This window comes from Salminus brasiliensis, chromosome 22 (genome assembly GCF_030463535.1).
Source record: "Salminus brasiliensis chromosome 22, fSalBra1.hap2, whole genome shotgun sequence".
NCBI lineage: Eukaryota > Metazoa > Chordata > Actinopteri > Characiformes > Bryconidae > Salminus > Salminus brasiliensis.
This window is the reverse complement of record NC_132899.1, coordinates 20,470,122-20,487,000: the sequence shown is the minus strand read 5'-3', so window position 1 is coordinate 20,487,000 and position 16,879 is coordinate 20,470,122. Positions and strand designations below refer to the sequence as shown.

General features: G+C 41.6%; 1 protein-coding gene across 6 annotated transcripts in view; it reads right to left on the bottom strand.

Annotated features, from left to right (window-relative positions):
• Nucleotides 1-1,635: 1,635 nt before the first annotated feature.
• The window catches only part of spag9b (sperm associated antigen 9b), a 71,578-nt gene continuing 56,334 nt past the window's right edge, over nucleotides 1,636-16,879 (bottom strand). For all 6 annotated transcript variants that reach the window (XM_072667849.1, XM_072667844.1, XM_072667845.1 and 3 more), the window contains 23 exons: nucleotides 16,269-16,365; nucleotides 15,939-16,060; nucleotides 13,875-13,932; nucleotides 13,461-13,613; nucleotides 13,281-13,332; nucleotides 13,063-13,193; nucleotides 12,506-12,562; nucleotides 10,841-11,017; nucleotides 9,857-9,986; nucleotides 9,666-9,758; nucleotides 9,406-9,579; nucleotides 8,777-8,948; nucleotides 8,418-8,639; nucleotides 8,012-8,195; nucleotides 7,731-7,853; nucleotides 7,539-7,619; nucleotides 7,336-7,403; nucleotides 7,012-7,160; nucleotides 6,206-6,377; nucleotides 5,986-6,099; nucleotides 5,194-5,370; nucleotides 4,875-5,012; nucleotides 1,636-3,735 (listed from right to left, as the gene is read on the bottom strand). In XM_072667849.1, coding sequence (XP_072523950.1) covers nucleotides 3,617-3,735; nucleotides 4,875-5,012; nucleotides 5,194-5,370; nucleotides 5,986-6,099; nucleotides 6,206-6,377; nucleotides 7,012-7,160; nucleotides 7,336-7,403; nucleotides 7,539-7,619; nucleotides 7,731-7,853; nucleotides 8,012-8,195; nucleotides 8,418-8,639; nucleotides 8,777-8,948; nucleotides 9,406-9,579; nucleotides 9,666-9,758; nucleotides 9,857-9,986; nucleotides 10,841-11,017; nucleotides 12,506-12,562; nucleotides 13,063-13,193; nucleotides 13,281-13,332; nucleotides 13,461-13,613; nucleotides 13,875-13,932; nucleotides 15,939-16,060; nucleotides 16,269-16,365 — 2,963 coding nt within the window. In that variant the 3' untranslated portion in view covers nucleotides 1,636-3,616. The remainder of the gene's footprint in view (nucleotides 3,736-4,874; nucleotides 5,013-5,193; nucleotides 5,371-5,985; nucleotides 6,100-6,205; nucleotides 6,378-7,011; nucleotides 7,161-7,335; nucleotides 7,404-7,538; nucleotides 7,620-7,730; nucleotides 7,854-8,011; nucleotides 8,196-8,417; nucleotides 8,640-8,776; nucleotides 8,949-9,405; nucleotides 9,580-9,665; nucleotides 9,759-9,856; nucleotides 9,987-10,840; nucleotides 11,018-12,505; nucleotides 12,563-13,062; nucleotides 13,194-13,280; nucleotides 13,333-13,460; nucleotides 13,614-13,874; nucleotides 13,933-15,938; nucleotides 16,061-16,268; nucleotides 16,366-16,879) is intronic.

The window sequence follows — 16,879 nt, the reverse complement described above, 5'->3', positions numbered from 1 at the left end:
CCTGCTCTTTCTATGAATGTCATTTCAAAGGCAGCTCAAAGCAGTGATACAATGTTGCCCCCTGTAGGAGGAGACGCATAGCTGTTCATTAATAACACCAGGCAGGCCTGCATGAGGACGATTATGCTCATAAAAAGTACTGATTACTGATGCAATTATTTTATTTTATTAGGATACGTTAATGGAACATACTCCGGATCCTTTGGACACACAAAGATGAGAGCAAAAGGAAGATGAAGTAAAGAGGCTTGTGAGCAAGAGAAGAAATGAGAAAGAACAAGAGCTAGTCCTTATTGCACTTAACAGACCAGTTAGCCAACCTACACCTAACTGGGAAAAACGTGGGACATTAAACTGAATTAGAATTACATGCGAGATTTCAAGTTTCAGAAATCCCATGCCCACAGAACACCACCTATTCTACGTGCCCTAGAATGGAAAGCTAGCTGTTTAGCTACCTCAGCGTAGTAGACTAATGAGAATTCGGTATATGGAAGGGACACACAGTGAACCTCAAACGCTATTCTGTGTTCTGTACGTCTAAGTCTTCCCACGCCACTTCTTCTTCTTCTGCTACTTCAGGAGAATATGGAAGCTAGAAGGTTGAGGCTAAAAGCTAACACTAGGCCGACCTGAGCAAGCACTGCTGGGCTTCTCTGGAGGTCTCTGGGGCAGCTGAAAAGGCTAAAAGCTAGCCAACCAGCTAAAATTTATTTAGCTAGCTAATCATGATGAATGTCATGAATATTCACAAAAAATGTTTTGATTTGTTCTTGTGACTGTTTTAAGATATGCTAGACTAGTCTAAGCTAGGCTATGTGTCTGTGGGTCGTTTTGGTGACGATAAATATGGAGAATAAAAGGAAAGTCAGTTTCATTCCAAATCAAAATACCATGGTTGTAAAGGGGTGTGTAAACTGTGCATCTCAAGTACATTCAATACCACCTTTACAGCCATTTTCATGACATTTCAGGCATGTTTCTGCACATTTCTAGTTTCTAGAACCTTTGGAGGTTCTTGAGTTTAAAAAGGTGGAGGAACCTCTTTGAGGGTGCTTTGAGTAAGCTTCAAGAAAAGCTTTTTGGAAGTAGAAGGTTCCATGAAGTTTCCTCAAAGCACCTTAAGAAACTGGAGTACCCCTAAAAGGCCTTAAAGTAACCAATACTTATAACAGAGTGCTTTGTTATCTGACAGCAGGCTGTGTAGGCATCAGGTCACCTCACTAGATCCTAAGCTTAAAGAAGACCAAGGTTTGAAGAGTCAGGACACGCATTATGCTTTGGAACGGTCATCAGATCACAACTCCTAATGGCAATTCTTGACCTGCCTAACCAGTCAAAGTCCTAAAAGTTCTGAGGCTGCATCAGCGCATTTCGTTTTTATTTATGTACTTTATATGGGTATATCAAACACTGATATCGTATGGAATAATAATCTGTGACCACTCTTGGTTCCTTCATATCTAATAAAACTTAAATTTCATCCTAAACTGCTGGAATTGCGCTGCACCATCCCACCATTACCTTCTTGAAGCAGTGCCTATAAGAAGGAATACTCCACTGCTTCAGGTTTCTAACTGGGTTATGGTGAGGCTGTTTCTGAAGGCTACAGTGTGAAAAACACAAGCACACACGTTTCCCAAAACGTCAGTTTAATAGATGTTAAAAAAGTGTAAGGCTAGGATGCTGTGATGGGAACATGACACCGTACATGTCTGAGGGACAGATGCTTTCATGGCAACCTGACAGTGGAGTTCTAGGTGGAACACCTGCAAATCACCCCCAGCTTCAACTCTCTCTCAGCTGGAACAAGGAGCCCAAACAGGAGCTTTAGAGACAGCGCGCACACACACACACACACACACACACACACACACACACACACACACACACACACACACACACACACACACACACACACACACACACACACACACACACACACATCCTGCTTGAGCTATCAACAAGCTGACAGCAAACACACTTGTCTAAAACGACAGACAGACACACGCCCAACAGACACACCCTCACACTCCGGGCCACCTTTATAAAATAGTGCATAGCTCAATAAAGGTACATTTCTGTGGTCAATCATCTCCGAGCGATCCACTCATGGAATATCGATCAACCAGTAAAGGAAGTGATTCGAATCGTAGGACAATCATTGTCAAAACATCAAATCCAAGCCGTCTCAGTTTCATGTACATATTTATATTTCATATATATTTATATTCAATGTACAAAGTTACATTCGGAACTGCAAAGGCTCACTGATAGAAATAAATACTGAGATGGCTAAATTTGCAATGTAAAGCTGTTCCTCTTCTCCTGGAGAGGAGGAACGACTGCAGACAAAGCAGTGCCCCCCTCTCCCCCTCCAGTATGCTCAAAAGGCAGCAAACAGCAGCATAACATCAGCAAAACGTTAGCGCACTCGCTTGTCGCATTACAGAGGCCTGCGGTTAGAGTCTAAAAGACAAATGTACAAAAGTGTCATAAAAATAGGCATTTAGTCTCAATGCTTCAGAATCTACACAGAAGAGAGGCTTTCGTTTGAAAAACAAAGCAATGAAGAGAAACAAGGGGGAAAAAAAAAACAAAAAAACCCACACACACACACAACACTCACCAAGCCTCTGACCAGTACATGATCCTAACAGTATTGCATAACATTGTTTTCTTCCTCCATGACTGATATAATCTGGCGGTATTGTCTCATATCTTCAGAAAGAGCACATGATGTGATCATTATCAAGGTCATGATAGAAATTTACTACAATTTTTCTGTAGTGCTTTGGTAACGTTAACATTCATACAGAAACAGGTGAATCTTTTTTCTTCATGTTTCTACAACAGAGATGAAAATGCTTATGATTTGGGTCTCCTGGTTTAGCTGGGAGGACCTGAAATGAGGGAGGAATAATAATAATAATAATAATAATGATAAAAAGTCTGACTGTAAAGCACAGCAGCCTACGAAAAAGAGCAGGCACTGGGCATGCAGCTTTTTGCAAGCCTTGACCCTAAGAGCATTTTTAAGCAGGTGCTTTGTCTTTGCGAACATATTCTCCTTCCAGCCATCAACAAAAAAACCCTCTACCATTTGCACAGACCGCAGAATTTCAACCGTTATTTGATTGATATCTAAGCTAACTGTGATGCACAGTGCTACTGTTTGGGGGGAAAAAAATGACTGGGAAAAAAAATAAAATCCCAAAACACTGGATTGTCCTAATTCATCACAGCAGACTCCTCTTCATCAGTACTGCCACTGTTGCTGTGGTTATGTTTTTTTTTTTTTTTGTGGCTTTTTTTTCTTCCATGGTTCATCTAATGGTCAGAACAGTACTGAGACCTGTATTGCCACAAACGTGAATGTGCAAAGACTGTGCATGTTCTCTGTACGCGTTCCTCCTCCTGATAGCTGGACGCAACAATAGTGACCCTTCATCAAAAACAGCAACACCTTTTAAAACCAAAAAAGATATAAGAACTTAACAAAAGGCTTGAACACAAAACCCGCGAGGACGAGCATTCTGAAACACTCCTTTTGAAAATGCTCCTTCCTGCCTGGAGAAGGCCGCGTGAGTGGAGAAAAAAACCCCCAACTAAACGTTCAGTCTCCATTGACCATGACCTGCCACACTATAAGGTGGCTGCGCTCGGCTTTGGCCAGGAAGGGCTGCAGCTTTAAGGTGGCTTCCTCCAGGTCCTCTCCTTCTCCTGCCTCATCACCTGCAGGGATAACAGAAGAAAGTCAAAACAGATTCAAAAACATATAAAAAGAAATTCAGCATTGCACAGTCCTATCGTAGCTGCTGTAATCCTGCACCTTCCTTCATTCCAACTATTTCTCTTTAAGTAGAGTGGCAAGTAACTAAAATTTATGTTAATAGTTAAGGGAGTAGGAGATGAACTGATATCCAAGACCATGTTAAAGCTGATGCATTCTTTGCAACATTTTAATCAAAATTCAAGTGTATTATTGCTGCCTCGTACATTTTTAAGAGTGTAAAATGAAAAAAAACAAAAAAAAAAAACAAAAAAAAACATGTAATAGTTTGGGTGTTCCAAGACATTCGAGCTCTCAGAAAATGTTAACCAAGTTCTCACACTTCTTACATAATTAGCTGCTTAGGGCTGTGGCTTGCTCATAGCTATTGTTAGGGAAAGCCAGGTGTACCATATTTGACTGCCTGGGTTTATTAATCTGAAAAATGCATGATTCACAAATTATTATATACACTGATATAAATATCAATAATCCTATTATTCATACAGAAAACCACAACAATAATGATACTACTGTACATTGCAGTTCATGCACTGAAGTGGATATACTTATATTTACAAATACACTGATGCAAACAAGGCTGAGGCTATTAAAGTCCCATTGAAAGCACTGTATTTTGCTTTGCAGTACTCAAACACAGCTTACAAAAGCAGTAAAAGTGGTCTCATATACTGCAATATTATAAGTCAACAGCCAATGTTTTCACACCGCAATCGTGTAATACTCATTTTAAGGCAAAAAGGTACTTTAGAGCCAGTCAGTAGGGGGAGCTGTGCACTCACTACTCAATCCCAAACTTCACCTCCAAGAACAGCCACTGGCTCAGGCTGAATGCTTTCTGACTACTGGATCGCTATAGAAATAAGACATTGGTTTATGCAAATGACGTGTTTATGGGGCAAATTGGGGCGTGCAATTGATATGTCAATGAGGATGTTGTGTGTACATACTTGTCTCCATGCAAAGAACCTGAGCCATTTGATTTGTTAAAATGTCACATGACAGCCTCATGAATCAGACGCGGTCGGGTTTGTGCATCTTTCTGATGGAAAAAAGGGCCCTTGTGTGGAAAAATACTAACCCATTCTGAAGTCAATGTAGCCTTCTCCACCGCTCATGACTAGGACTGACTTGGAAAATTCTGTGGGTGCAGGAGATTCTGCTGCTGGCTTGTCGGTGCCTGCCTCACCTCCTGAGCCTGAGGATGGGATCACTTGGCCTGCCATGGGGAAACAGCGGGCAAACACAAAGCTGAAGCTTCAAAACTAAACCATTACACAACAGAAAGAAAACGAACGTACTGGAACAGGACTCAGTCCTCATTCTGTCCCAATTCAATGATCTAAAAAGCTGAAATACTTGAAAATAGCCTGAACATGTTAAGCCTAAAAGGGCCACACCTGGAACAGCAGTGAAGAACTTGACTGCGTCTCTGTGACCGTGGAAGCAGAGCTGAGCGTGGGCCATGGAGCAAAAAGGCACAAACGTGCCAGCCGTCACTTTATCACTGTTCTCATCACCGTAGACACGGACCACGTTGCCTGGCCGGTTGGACGTTCCTTGGGTGACTTTCTTTGCTTTTTTTGAGGGCAGAAAAGTTGATGATCGGTTAGGCAGGCTAAATTAAAAAATACAGTACTGTGAAAAGCTCCTTATCGGAACAGTACGTGTTTATTTGCTCAATTATACACAGTAATACTACTATAAATAAAAAAATATTAATACAGAAAGTAGTGATTTAATGTAAGTGTGTTCATTAAAACATCTCCAAGCTCTCCTCATGGGAGTCTAGTATTATTTGTTGTTATCAAACACCTGGTTTGGTAAATCAGCGCTTAATGATGACAAATCAGGTGAGCTGGTAATGGAATTTAACAAATCCTTGCGCTGACTGGAAGCATTCAGGATAAATTTAGAACCAGGCGTTGTTCTCCAAACTAGCTTACATGATACCGACTTTCTTTAAAATGAGAAGTTCTTGTTACTTTTAACTGAATTTCTATTTCTGTTCTAATGTGATCCAGAGTCTTCATAAGCAAAAACACTCAATACTGTTGACCATTTTAACCTATGTGCTTAAACGTCTACACAGTACTGTATACATGACCTGTATATATTAAAAACATGCTCTATGTCAACAAGCTTGTAAAGCTGGTAAATGCTGAGAAAATACTTTAAAGTAAAATACACACTCTCGGTTAGAGGTATGGAGATGATGACGCCGTTCCCTGTTCCAATCCATAGACGGTTACACGACACCATCAATGCTGTGATCCTCACAAAGGAGAAACCCAGCTTGCCAGTGCCTGAACCAGAAACAGAAACAGTAAAGACATCCTGACACCAATAGATGGCAATCCTAATGAGAAAAAAGAACCCAATATTAGAGAAATGAAAGGCTGAAGTGCTCACCCAACATCTTGCTGACGTAGGGCTCTATGTCAACATCCTGCAGATGCTGGTAGGTGTGAGCATGGAACAGTCGGAGTGTGGAATCTAGACGGATGGACACCCAGATGCCATCACCGTCCCATGCTAGTTGCCTCACTTGGCTCTCTTTACGAGGGTGGGCATCAAAGGACTTCTGTATATTGGGATTAGAGCGGCAAAAATAATTGATGATGAAAAAAATCTTATAAAGGCTACTCTCAACTTTTTCATCAATGAAGGCTGAAGCATGAAAACATGCACAAATGCATCCGACTGGTGATCACAAAATTCCCTTTTTCTACTGAAGACAGACAGACTGATTAATCTCTGTCTCATCTGAACGCCGATTTTTCTGCCTTTTTTGTGGTAATACAGCAGCAATAAGAGAAGCCATTAGTGAGTGTTCCCCAGATCTACTGTCCCACCACAGTATTACACACTATTAATAATACAGTAATTTACAGCACTGAAATAGAAGATCAGCTGCCTATATTTTTCTCTTTGGTACACACAGTCATATGCGGATCATGCCAAATGCCTTGCTCTGTATAGGCCCAAGCTTTAGAATTCTTTCCTTAGCCACTTTTAAAAGATCACATTAAACATACTGTTTAACAAAAATACATATTTTTAAATCTCTTAAACTTAACAACACCATATAGAAACATATACACACACACACACACACACACACACACACACACACACACACACACATATATATATATATATATATATATATATATATATATATATATATATAGAAATATGGATTTTTTTTTTTTTACCTCTATCTTCATGGCTTTAGGTTGGATGACGTAGATCTTGTTCCTGTAGCCACACCACACTTTATCATGCACCACAGTCATGCAGCGGATGGAGTGGTGAGGCCGGCCCAGATCCAACAAGTGGTAGTTGGTCAAATCCCACTGACCATCTGCACAGAAAAACAAGACACGGTCAGAGCTGATCAGTAGATGTGTGAGAAAAGCTGAAAGACATATCTGTGTTCTATAAGGATACTTTTTTCTGTAAATTATATTTTGATCATGATGACAGTATCATAAAAGAACTAGTGTTTAAGACCATATAAGAGCCTGCAAGATCCTCACCTACTCCTCTGTGGAAGATTGCCAGAGTTCCATCAGCCAAAGCCACTAAAACTCTGCCTTTGACATGCCTTTTAAATGAATGAGAAATGGTGGGGGCAGAGGAGAGCGGGAGGAGGATGATGATGAAAACTAGCTTTACACCACTGTCCAGTGCATTTCCATTAGTGTGAGATATATTACACAAAACAATCTTCTCTACTTACACAATCCCCAAAATGGAATCCTTCAGCTTTATTGAATGTAGGCACTTTCTCCACTGTGCAACAGAGGAATGAACATACACACTGCAACAAAGCATACATGACACTCTTCACAATGGCAGAAATAGTATAATGAACAGCACCAAACGGACGAGGAGGGGAAAAATAACCCCCCAAAAAACAAGGCACACCTACCAGCCATTCTGTGCCCCCAGCCACATTGTAGGCAGGACGCTGCTCATCTTGTTGGCCTCCTCCCTCATCAAGTCTTGCTCTTCAGGTAACAAGCTTACCCCGTCCTTCACCAGGTCAGATTCCCTAGCGCATTATTTGGGAGGTAACGATGAGGAGTCTCACACAGTGTTGTGTAGGCTGAAGTGTACTGAATTATGCATTTATAAAAGTACTGCAAGCACATGCAAGAGTAATAAGTGCAACAGTTCTGATGATCTTGAACAATTTAAAAAGCATTCAACCTCTGAGTGTAATTGGATGGTGTATCTCCAGTGTTCTGGACTCCCAGAGGATCAGTAAACACATGCTCTGTATAGACGCCCGGCTGGCCTTCTTCTGCAGGTGTGGTGTTGCTGCTCTCTGTGGCTTCCAGGGCCTCCTCCGCTGCAGCTAGGCTGTGCTGTCTACGCTGCGCCAGCATCTCGCCTGAACACCAGCCAGGATGAGATGTACAGTTCAATAAACCCTTATAACTAGATGGAATCTGTACTTACTGACTAATTAATAGTGCTGAACATAAATCCCATTGTAACTTGCCAGTCTGTAACAAGCGAATAATGTGATTTGCAAACAGAAAAAGGCCCACTGGTGATTCCTACTGCTCTCTTGAAATGACACTAAGAATTAAATAAAGGAAAGGTTGAGTACCAGAGTCTTCAAAATCCTCTACAGAGTTTGCACTGGCAGTTTGGGGGATGGCGACAGTTCCTTCCACAGAGCAGCCTACAACAGTGATGCCGTCTAGAACACCCTCGGAGCCAGCAGAGTTGTTGTTTGCTGCAGTACCAGCCTGCGATGTTCCCTCAGCACCGCCGGCCTCGCTGTCTGCAGGCACCTCTTCACCAGCCGGGTAGTCGGTCTCCCGTGCCCCTGGAGCACAATCATATCAGGCACCACATTAAGAAAGCAATTAAAGGCAGTATCTGACAGTCTCATGACTTTCTACAAAAGCAATCATTCCCCATCCCAATTTTTTTCTCTCTCTCTCTTTTCTCTTTTTCTCTGACCTGGCATGCTGGCAATGCAGAGCACATGAGAGTTGCAGACGAAAAAGTTCTCCAGGATGTTTCCAGGCTGGTTGGCGTCGATCACTACAACCTTGGAGGTGGCGTGAGTGCTGGTGCAGATCCACACCAGACTGGAGAGCTCATCCTGATGCCTCAGCTCTTTCTCCTGCTCCTAAATGCGCACACACACACACAACATACACAACACTGTGTTACTAAATAAAGGTGCTTTAAACGGTTCTTTCAGTAATGTCGTAAAAGGGGCGGGGCAAATAAATGTTTGTGGATGTGTCCCAACTTTGTACTAATTAATAATGCCATTGTAGTTTCTAATATAGAAACAAGTGTCAAAGTTGAGTATACTTAAATATCCATGATGAACACCATTATCCCACAGTGTAATGCAGTGACCTGTGTTGGTATAGCAATGCTTCATCACTCCCTGCTAGTATGTTAATATTTTGAGTACTAGTCTGCCAAACCCGCACTACTAAGATTAGTATATGGTCTATACCTTATGTTAGTGTGTAGTACCCAGTTAGGATGCAGACCTTGGTGTGTTCAGACAAGGATGAGTATTTTAGGTATCGATATTGGTGTTGACAAAACTCCTTCCTGTGTGTTCCTACCTTCAGCTCCTGTTCCAATCTGTCCAGGCTGCTCTGAGAGCCTTTTGTCTGAACTGGGCTGAGGCTGCCGCTTTCCACTCCTGAGACATCTCTATAAAACACACTCGCTCCTACAATAGAGCCCCCGTCACGAGTCTTCCCTCCTGACAGATTCACCCCTGCAGCACACCACAGCTACACACAAACACAGATATCTGAGGTCAAACCAATCACCTTACATAAAGCTAATATAGTTAAAGTAGCAGGTTAAACATGTTCACCTTCATGGAAGCATCTTTCTCATCTAAAGGTCTGAGGTAAACAGGCACTGGTAAATTCTTCGTCTTACTGTCTGCCTGCCCGCCGTTTGAAGCCTTTCAAGAGAGAGACTGTCTCAGTTCACTGAACACTCATGTCTGTTATGCTTTACAGATGTACCTGCATCTTCAGTATCAGTCAACAAAGGCCATACCTTGAACTTCTGAGGCAGACTCCAGCCGTAAGCTTGCACCCTGCCATCCTCCTTCTGCACATGAGCCTTCACCTGCCTGTACTGAGCTCTCTTCTGTTCCCTACGTGACACAATGCTGTCCGCCTCTGGCCTAAAGACACATGACACACACACACACACACCACATGTGTACCATAACAGGCAAATAAACTACATATTCTGACTCAGTTCCTTTTAAAATAAAGTATAAACACTTTTTTTATTGTGATTTTAATGAGTGTGTTGCCAAGGGCACAGTTATTAACTGACTGTTAACAACTTAATTGTCAGTTTTTAGTACCAGTACTAATACCTAATCCTACAGCTTAATGTGAATTTTAGCCTTATTTCTACAAACTATTTCAGTTGTTGTTGCCTTCCTTGTAGTTAAATGATTACATGTTATTTAAATCTCATTCATTACACCAATATCAAATCATGCCAAGTAACATTTTCCCCCCAGACAAAAATAAATTTGATTTTTAATGTAGTGGAACCTTCACATCAAATCTGCCACGTTTTTGCCATCTACGCTCTGTAAACAGAGCTAGAAACTCCATAGCTCTCATCACTGTCCACCCATTCCAACAGATTATGAAGTACCTAAACAAAAAAAACGTGGCCATCATCCCCCAGCCTTTCAGCTTTGCTCCACCACATATTTTCTCTGACTTCCACATTTTTACAGTGTAAAAATGTATGCAGCCCCATCGGTTTCAGACATGGCCTTAATGGCCTTAAATGGCCATTTCCCTACACTGTTAAAATAATACTAATAGCACAACGTTGTGGAGAATCTTCAGCCTGCTAAATAAATGTATGTGAGTGTGGGTGAGGGAGTGAGTGTTGAGAGTGAAAAGCCAGGTCAACAAGGTGTTTTGCATCTAAAAAGCATTGGGTTTCAAGTAATACTGTTCCAAGTAATATAAGAGTCTGGTCAATCCCAGTCATACAGAAGTCACTTACTCCTCATTGAGGAAGTCAAAAGCTTTGGACTTGTCACTGGGCAGCTGGGCGAGGGTGCTGCTCCTCTTCTTAACGGAGGGCACGATGTGCGAGGTGGGGGCGTTGTACTTGACGTTAACTGGAGCCTCAGGCTTTTTGCCTGTGGCACTGGAGGACGAGCTGAAGAGTCTGCTGAAACTGGGAACGGGGAGAAGGGGAGGGCGAGAAAGAGACGACACAGAAAGACTGATATGCAGACACAGGCGGTAGCAGGAGCAGTGTTAGAGGTCTTAGGTCAACAGTTAGGGGTCCAAGGATCACTTCCCAAACATAGGGCATGCCCCCACCCTGCTTAGCAACAACATCCCATCAGCCTCACATCATGTTAAATGAACACCACCAAGCTAAGTCAAGCAGACAACCTGTTAGGGAGCTAGTGCTCTTAATACGCTTAGTACGAACCTGGTGCTTGGCTGTAGTGTGCCACAGTGAGACGTACCCAACGTTTTATGTGGGGGTTTCTATCTAAATCTGTTCAATTTATCAGTTACTAATTACAGAAACACTGCATATATCCAGTGTGGAAACTGTTGTACACAAGTAAAGACAGTGTACCGATGTATTGTGCTAATGATGTGGCAAAGTGAGCTAAACATTAAGAAAATTCTACACCTCAGGCACTGTACATGCAAAGCATGTATGCATTAACAACTGTGCTAAACCAAACGGACAGCGCAGCAGGTCGTTTGTCTTTAAAAGACCTACAGAAACATTTGTTTAAGCCTAAAACGTCTGCTTAGATCTGCACTCATCGCAAAGTCTCTTCCCACCCACCCACACACCTTCTGCAAACATGAAGGACAACAGGAGGCAGGATAAAGAACACATGAAAGGGGCACACAACAGGAGAGTAAAGGAATTTTAAGTATGCAAAATGCCACATGTTCATCCCAATCCAATCACACCAACGGCAGAACATTCACATAAATCCCAAGACCTGGGAATGGCTACGTGTTGTGCTACACTGGCTGGGTTCTCACATATTCTCAAGTGCGGAAAGGAGGGGGTGGTAGAGCAGCGTCTAATGTAGTGCAATAAAAGTGTGAGTACTGCACTGCACTAGACTTCAAATTTTGTTCTAATTATCTTTTATGTAAGGCATTAGTTTGGCTGTAAATTCTTCTTGTAAAGAGTTGAAAATGAAAGCCATTCCCAAATCCAAGAGCATGTTTTGGATATAAGGACCAGACCAAGTGCAAGAATGGATTTACTAGCATTTCAAAGATTTACCTACATCCTGGATGAAAAAAGCAAAAACAAATAAAAGGACATGAAAAGGAGAGGGAGAGACACTGAATGAATGCCAAACCACACAAGGTTTAGTAGTAACACACTTCAATGACTATTGGAAGAAATGAGAGAGACATAGAGCAAGGGAACAGTGTTGTGCGAGAGAGAGAGAGAGAGAGAGAGAGAGAGCGCGAGAGAGAGAGCGAGAGAGAGAGAGAGAGAGAGAGCACAAAAAAAATAGGAGAGCATGCAAAAGATCACATGAAAGAGCTAGAGTGAAAGCTAGAGCAAGAGAGCAAAAGTCAAGCGTGAGAAAGCATTCAAGAGAGTGCAAGAGCAAGAGAGAGAAATAAATAAAGAAATAAATATAGAAAGAAAGAGAAAGACAGAGCTTACAATTGCCAGATACTGGACTTTTTCTTCTCGGTCAGGGTCGGATTCTCCCTCGAGGCCCTGTGTAGGAACAGTAAAATTGCATTTTTTGAATAAAAAACACACAACCCACTAAATATCCACTATATGTCCAAATGTTTTTGGACACCCCTTCTAATGAATGCACCCATTGCTGACACAGCTGTGGACCTGTGGAGCAGTGGAACTGTTTTCTTTAGTAGAAAGCTTTCCATGGAGAGTAGAGACAATTACTCAGTCCATAAAGTGTCAACATTACAATCTTACACTTCTTTGTGCCTCTGATCATGTACTGGCCAATAGTACACACAAACACAGGGCTCTCTGTCTCAGTAAGGCAAGGCAGAAATCTAACAGAATACTGCAGTTTACACATTGGTTGGTGGTGTTGTGCGCACACTCTCTATAATTGGTTGAAATCTAGTTTTTTTATGATATACACAGATGTTCAGAGTTCTAGAAGTACTGACGATATACTTGTAGAAAATGTAGAGAAGTATGTGACACATACTATTTCCTACAGACCCTCGACCCTCACTCACCGAATCATTTCTGTCCACCTGACAGCCTCCTGCAGCTCCATCAGTCTCTCCTTGTACTGATTCCTCTCCATCAGGACCCGGGCCATCTCCACCCGTGTGAACCGTTTCCGCTGGGCCGTGGGCACATCACTCTGCAGAGGCCGTAAGAAAGGATTCACTGCACAGAACTTCATCATCAAAATGTATATATGTCTGTTAATGTAACCCAAGGCACTCACATCATCTTCCTCTTTTACTCTCTGCTTTGCCATATCCAACTCTGCCCGAACTCTGTTCAAATAAAAGGACCACCGCATTACAACTGCAATTTTTGTAACTCTGCACTGTGGAGATGCGAGGTGTATTTATGCAGCATGTCTCGTGTCTGATCCCATAGTTCCCATAGTGCAGCTTCTCACCTCTTAACCTCCTCTTCCAGCTCCTTATTCCTCTCCTCCAGTTTGCCTTTGGCCTGTCTGAGGACTTCCATCTCACCCTGCAGAACATCCTTCTCGCAGGTCAGTTCATCCACGCGACCAATCAGGTCATTCTTCACCACGTTTAGAGCATTCCTGCAGAGCACACACACACACACACACATACACACAAGCTGCTTTTTCCTTTTCTCTTTTATCTTGTGTCATTCCACACACATACAGCAGATGGCAGTATACACCTGTCTAGCTCATATATATCATCATATATAGGGAATAATCATATATATATATATATATATATATATATATATATATATATATATATATATATATATATATATATATATAAAACATGTACATGTCTAACAGAGGCCAGTGCATATTAAATAGTCTTACTTTGTCTCCAGGAGCTGGGTGTTCTCCTGGATCAGATGCTCTACTTCACGACCCATACCTGTGTTAAAGCAATACACCTTTTATTTGTCTTCATTCAGATAGCGACCCCGAAAAAACATGAAAACACAATACACTGACCGTAATGATGCCAAAAGAACCACACAAATCTACTTTTACACATAAGGGGATGGCATTAGCCTGCTTCTACATACTATATACACAGTATTTAAGAGACTGCATTAGAAAAGACTAAGGGAGATCAGGAAACTAATAAGACTGTCCATCCTGAACAAGAAAAACTGTGGAAATAACCAGGAAGTTACATTACCAAAGAAGTTAAGGTCTAATATTGGCATGCAGAGCAAAGTAAGTAGAAAAGAAGAGCAGATGAAAAGGACGGTTGAAAAAGAAGTGTAAGAAAGGCATGAAGATGTGAAATGATTGGGAGGGGAAGAGTAGTCAATGAAAACATACACACCAGAATACTCATCTGGGGAACAGAAAAGGCCAAAAACAATGAAGGAGAGCGAACATGTAGAGAGAGAAAACGGTTAGAAGTACTGGAAGAGCAGTATTCATGACAGATGGATAAAGGACTGGGGGGCAAAAACTAGCCTATTTGGACACTACTGTAGGATCTGGTTTCTGGTCACATCAAAAAATTATATCTTGGCAAATGAGATCAAAAAAATCTCCCGATTTCAGGGTTACTGCATACGATGCTCTTTCCAGATAATCCTGTATTGTATGGCGTCTATAGTTAAAAATTTTGTCCTCCGAACTTCTCCCAGTGCAGTTGTGGCCACCCCGATCGTGAATTGTAAATATGAATCGTATAACATTTACTACTCAGTGTCCTGTAATGTGAGGTGGATGACTATTCTCTTGTGGAAAATGCCTAAAAGACTGTCAACCAATGAGAGCCAAGCCGAACTCCAAGCCAGCGCTCTTTAGTGTGTGCGGAACAAGTCAGAAGCATTGTGGTTCAAATGTGAGGTTTCATCCACATCCTTTTTTTTCTTGCCTTTAAAAAAAGCAGAAAGCGCTCACCACTAGCATAGCAATGGTTTCTCTGTCATCCGCCATGTTTGTTTACATCTAGTTTGCGAGAAACTCCCGCAAGGTTTTGAGGATCGGAACCGTCGGTTGGCAGTGCATCTTAAAGTGTGTGGTGTTTCATTCAGGGAAGATCATGTAGTGTGGGGACTCTTTGTGATGACTAACAACAATCAAAGACAATCAAGACCAAAGTACTTGAGTACAACTCTCAAGTTATCAACATCATATCAATAAATTCTGTAGTGTGGGCCAGACATTATAGAAAATGACAACTGTGGAGGAAATGATGTAAAATAAGTAAAACACATCTATAAATAAGTTGAACAATCTGATTATATTCATACAATGATCTCATAATTTACCAGGTCACCTGTAAGCTTATACTTCAATTGAGTTTTAATGAAAGAACCATGTTCATGTTATTATTTACATTTACTCATATACTGAGTATCATTCATGATATTAATAACAGAAACTGGTCACAATATGTACTGTAATTCAATTTAATGTGTGCAAAAACTAATAAAATATATATATATGGATAATTTTCCAAATTTATTATTACAATTATTACCACTATGCCACTTTACTAAATTCACATTATTTATATACATTTATTCTTACATTAACGGTTGCAGCTGTAACCACTATAATTTCCCTCTTGGGATCAATAAAGTATTTCTTATTCTGATTCTGAAAGAATGAAAGTATCAGAAGAAGGAAGGAGAGTGAAAGCACTGGGGAAAGGTTTAGAACTGGACTCAAAAGAGAGATGGAGGAGGGATCACTGGACCAATGTCACATTTGGTTCTTTGAAGAACCTCTAATGGATGGATCTTTAAGAAACCATTCTGGTAAATCAGATGCGTCAGTCAGTCTTTTTAATGTTCGAAGAACCTCCACATAATGTAAATATCCACACCGAATAGAGATTAGTCATACGACCACATATCTAACCCAAGAACCATGAACATGACACACAAAATAACGTATACCATTACTTACCCAGTAGGTCAGCCCCCTCATCCACATCCCCTATGAGGTCTGTGCCTGCTGAAGACAGCTCCTCAAACAGGGAGTCAGTGTTGCGGTCAAAAGCCATGTTCTCAATCCCCTTAGTGGGAGTGCTGAAGAAGAAGGAGCAAGAGACACATACACACTGAGGGCTGGACAGGAGAGTGGTCAGCTTAAAACAGTTCACACACTACCTGGCGTCATTGACCAGGTTCTTGCTCATCTACAGTTGATTACAGTTAATTACATCAGGGCGCTGATAAGAGGGTGAATGGAATATAGCAGCACTGTGTGTAAAAGACTGGATCAGTGAGGGCATACCTGGAACCTTTGCAGCCACTCAGGTCCATGTCAAGTTCAGGGGTCGACTCAATAATCGCCTGCACCTCTGATTTCTCGGCGTTCTCAACTACATCATCTGTTCAGACACACAGAGTACTTCATAAGGGCTTGTGTGATGCATTTACAGCTGCAAACAGTTGCAATATTTTTGACCGTTGCTGTGGTCAAACAGTAGAGACGAGTACTGAACATCTGGCCTAATTCACCAGCAGTGTGACGGTTTGTAAATACATCAGTCAGTGCAGAACATCAGGACTGTGAATATCTAGCTTAACGGTGCTATAGTCGTATACTCTCTTTTGTGTGATCTCCTGTCAGTTACTATAAACATCTCCTAAACACCCAGTTACTCCACTCAATTTCCTCAACACTCCATTATTCCACAACCATCTCCTCAACACCAGTTACACCACCCCCCCTTCTCAATGCCCCATTACTCCACCCCATCTCCACAACGTCCAGTTACTCCACCTCATCCCCTCTGTGCCATGTTACTCCACACCTTGAACTTCATCTCCGGAACTCCCAGTTACTCTACCCCTAACTCGTCAATACCACATTACTTTAACCCTACTGTCCGACTACTCTAC